Below are 4,741 nucleotides of genomic sequence, written 5' to 3' on the forward strand. Positions count from 1 at the left end.
CTACCACCATGCTATACTATCACCATGCTATACTATCACCATGCTATACTATCGCCATGCTATACTACCATGCCATGCTATACTGTCACCATGCTATACTATCACCATGCTATACTATCACCATGCTATACTATCGCCATGCTATACTACCGCCATGCTATACTGTCACCATGCTATACTACCACCATGCTATACTGTCACCATGCTATACTATCACCATGCTATACTACCACCATGCTATACTGTCACCATGCTATACTACCACCATGCTATACTATCACCATGCTATACTGTCACCATGCTATACTATCACCATGCTATACTACCACCATGCTATACTATCACCATGCTATACTGTCACCATGCTATACTACCACCATGCTATACTATCACCATGCTATACTATCACCATGCTATACTATCACCATGCTATACTACCACCATGCTATACTATCACCATGCTATACTGTCACCATGCTATACTACCACCATGCTATACTATCACCATGCTATACTATCACCATGCTATACTGTCACCATGCTATACTATCACCATTCAATACTATCACTATACTATACTATCACCATACTTAAGAACCTCACCATACTATACTATCACCATTCAATACTTTCACCATTCAATACTGTCACCATTCAATACTATCACTATACTATACTATCACCATACTTAAGGACCTCACCACCATACTATCACCATACCTAGGTGCCGATACGATATGTATTGCAATTCTCACAATTATATATGTATTGCGATTCGATACTGTGATTTTATTGTAATTAGATTTTTCAAAATGAGTTTTTATTAGTCATGGAAATTAAAGTGCTGAAAACAAATTGGCTCTCTATTTAAAAATAGATGGAGAATAAGTTATGAAGGAAAATACTGGCGTTTTGGTGCAGGTACAGCCAACTAGTACAAAAATGATATTGTCAAAACTATCACATTTTTATCAAACATAATATCCCGATATGTATCTATAGTTTTTTCCCCCATCACTATAATAGTGCTGTTAGGACAGTGTACTCACTATATCTGTGTTCTCTTCTAGTTATGGTGTTCTTTTATGGGAGCTGCTGACAGGAGAGGTGCCTTACCGTGGGATTGATGGGCTGGCTGTGGCCTATGGTGTGGCTGTCAACAAGTTAACCCTCCCTATTCCATCCACCTGCCCAGAACCCTTCTCCAAGCTCATGGAAGGTGCAGTCAGACCATCCATCTGCAAGTCAGACCATCCATCTGCTGTTGCCATTCCTCAACCCACTTTTCAAGAACAATTAATGTTGCCTGAAGTAGCTGCATTCATTGGATGATATATTGTTGTTCAAGAATGTGTGTGTGTGTGTGTCAGTGTCACACAACTAGATACTGGTGATAATTTACTTGTCAAAGTTTCAGAACATTGATCTGTCTTGGTTCCACCTTGTTGTGTATCTCAGAGTGCTGGGAGCAGGACCCTCACATCCGGCCGTCGTTTGCCTCCATCCTGGAGCAGCTAACAGCCATAGAGGAAGCAGTGATGGCCACCATGCCCCAGGACTCCTTCCACTCCATGCAGGAGAACTGGAGGGTGGAGATCCAGGAGATGTTTGATGAGCTCAGAACAAAAGAGAAGGTACAGATGTCGGATCTTAATTTGATCACTCGTTTGTTGCTGAGAATTTTCCTACACCGCAGAAAATACAGATGAGTTTCGTGATCTACATAAATTCACTGAAAATCCACACTAACACACAGTTATATTTACAGTATTGCACTTTTCATGTAACCCACTTTTGGCCAGCTAATAGCCCTAACCACCGATCAAACAACATTATGGACTAAACGCTCAAATCTTGTTGTTGCAAATGTCACCTCTCTCCCTGTATGTCTTTGTTCAGTTGATCAGCGTAGGGGGATGTATTCCCAAACACGGCTCTCACCATTCACATGGCATTTTCAGTACTCAGGACACATTGAGAGAAATTGTGCAATGTATTTTTTATTTTGCTCAAGTACATTTGTCCTGTTCATACCTTTAGACTCATCCTTTTGCACTTCATTAAGTAGATACGTTGTATATAGGTAAACCTCCAATATGTGGGAACAAGACCTTTCCACTGTGTAAAGTACAAGGTTAGACACAGGGTAGGCAGCGGTGCACAAACTGTAGTTAAGGGATTGCTTGATTTTAATTGGTTACTGTAGGCGTAGCTAATCGTATCTTTTTTTTAAAACAAGCTATTAGCGTTGATGGTTTTAAGTATTTCCCTTGGTAATGCGATACGCTCCGTGGTCCCTCCTCGTTAAATCAAATGGATTTGTAATTGCTGTATTGAGAATGCCCTTTCCTGCAACTTCAGCTGAATCGTTAAGCATCAAACTTGGCAAATGGTGCAATATACCAAAGCTCTCCCAGGGATTGTCGAGTATGTCAATTCTTCATGTTGTTTCCCCATATGACACTGGTTAATTGAATTACCTCTAAAAGGATAACGATATAACGGAAGCACAGATAGCCACACACTGTTCTTACTGAGTGTGAGTTTCTACATTTCATTGTTAGGGGTTGCATATGATCTGAAACACTTATCCATATATATTTTTGAGGGGCTTTAAGTCTGACCCTAGGCTTGTAGGTAGAGTGAGTTTCAGCTTGCTTCATGTATATTTCTGAGGGACTGAAGTCTAACCCTAGGCTTGTAGGTAGAGTGAGTTTCAGCTTGCTTCATGTATATTTCTGAGGGGCTTTAAGTCTGACCCTAGGCTTGTAGGTAGAGTGAGTTTCAGCTTGCTTCATGTATATTTCTGAGGGGCTGAAGTCTAACCCTAGGCTTGTAGGTAGAGTGAGAGTTTCAGCTTGCTTCATGTATTTTTGAGGGGCTTTAAGTCTGACCCTAGGCTTGTAGGTAGAGTGAGTTTCAGCTTGCTTCATGTATATTTCTGAGGGCTGAAGTCTAACCCTAGGCTTGTAGGTAGAGTGAGTTTCAGCTTGCTTCATGTATATTTCTGAGGGGCTTTAAGTCTGACCTAGGCTTGTAGGTAGAGTGAGTTTCAGCTTGCTTCATGTATATTTCTGAGGGGCTGAAGTCTGACCCTAGGTCTGTAGGTAGAGTGAGTTTCAGCTTGCTTCATGTATATTTCTGAGGGGCTTTAAGTCTGACCCTAGGCTTGTAGGTAGAGTGAGTTTCAGCTTGCTTCATGTATATTTCTGAGGGGCTGAAGTCTAACCCTAGGCTTGTAGGTAGAGTGAGTTTCAGCTTGCTTCATGTATATTTTTGAGGGGCTTTAAGTCTGACCCTAGGCTTGTAGGTAGAGTGAGTTTCAGCTTGCTTCATGTATATTTGGGGGCTGAAGTCTAACCCTAGGCTTGTAGGTAGAGTGAGTTTCAGCTTGCTTCATGTATATTTCTGAGGGGCTTTAAGTCTGACCCTAGGCTTGTAGGTAGAGTGAGTTTCAGCTTGCTTCATGTATATTTCTGAGGGGCTGAAGTCTGACCCTAGGTCTGTAGGTAGAGTGAGTTTCAGCTTGCTTCATGTATATTTCTGAGGGGCTTTAAGTCTGACCCTAGGCTTGTAGGTAGAGTGAGTTTCAGCTTGCTTCATGTATATTTCTGAGGGGCTGAAGTCTAACCCTAGGCTTGTAGGTAGAGTGAGGTTCAGCTTGCTTCATATATATTTCTGAGGGGCTGAAGTCTGACCTAGGTCTGTAGGTAAAGGAGGTTTACAGTTGAGATTTACAGCTGTTGAGTGCTGGCCAGCCTCTCTTAAGGAGCTTTCCTACAGTAAGGGCTACAGTAAGGGCTATGCTTCAGGGCCATGCAGCACTACAATGGGCCCACCTTGCTGTTACTGCAGACAGAGGGCCTGTGACAGTTCTGTGGACTGAGTGGCTAGGGGTCTGAGCCACTCTAGCCTAAAGCTAATGCTTTGTTTTTCCACCACCCAGAGTAAGTTCACTGATTGTGAAGGTTAGAGGGGAAGAGCACTGATCACTGCTGTGTTTGCAGAGAACTTTGTTTCTTATCATTTACAAAGAGTTCAATCTGATAAAATACGTTCACAATGAAGGTATGCAAGTTATTTTTAGTAGAAATAACAGACAGAAGGGCTAAGGAAATAATGCACTGCCTAGAACCTGTGTGTGGATCATTATGGTAGTGTTTCCCCTACTATTGTATGGCAGGGGCGGGCACACCTGTCTGATAGGTAAAATACCTATCCAGGCGTTGTAAGATCTGGCATGCGTCAGCAACGCTCTGGGCAGAGGAATGTGGCCCTTATCATACAGAGTTGTCCATCTATTCGTCTGACCCTCCATGTGTTCCTGTAGGAGCTGCGTTCGCGGGAGGAGGAGCTGACGCATGCGGCGCTGCAGCAGAAGTCCCACGAGGAGCTGCTGAAGAGGAGGAGCAGCAGCTGGCGGAGCGGGAGATCAATGTGCTGGAGAGGGGAACTCAACATCCTCATCTTTCAGCTCAACAAGGACAAGCCCAACGTCAAGAAGAGGAAGGGCAAGTTCAAACGCAGCCGCCTCAAACTCAAGGACGGCAACCGCATCAGCCTGCCCTCAGGTGGGTGCTTCTGTCTGTCTGTTTCTTACTCTCTTTCTGTCTTGTCGGGTTGGTTGATAAACTGTCTTTCTGTTTGTCAAAGTCAGTGTTACCTTCGAGTTGACAAACATTTCAATAGATTTACACCAATCTTTATTTGTTTAGAAAGTCCGTTAGAATCATAGACGTAT

The 4,741-nt window shown here is 42.9% G+C and overlaps 1 protein-coding gene across 1 annotated transcript; it reads left to right on the forward strand.

The window, feature by feature from the left end:
• Positions 1-84: 84 nt before the first annotated feature.
• Positions 85-4,571, forward strand: LOC135530972 (mitogen-activated protein kinase kinase kinase 21-like; the record flags this gene model as incomplete). Its single annotated transcript, XM_064959141.1, has 3 exons — positions 85-1,219; positions 1,459-1,634; positions 4,331-4,571. Coding segments are annotated over exons 1-3 (424 nt in total), but the record flags the coding sequence as incomplete, so codon positions are not given.
• Between the last annotated feature and the right edge of the window lie 170 nt (positions 4,572-4,741).

This window comes from Oncorhynchus masou, unplaced genomic scaffold, assembly GCF_036934945.1.
Source record: "Oncorhynchus masou masou isolate Uvic2021 unplaced genomic scaffold, UVic_Omas_1.1 unplaced_scaffold_14722, whole genome shotgun sequence".
NCBI classification, from domain to species: domain Eukaryota; kingdom Metazoa; phylum Chordata; class Actinopteri; order Salmoniformes; family Salmonidae; genus Oncorhynchus; species Oncorhynchus masou.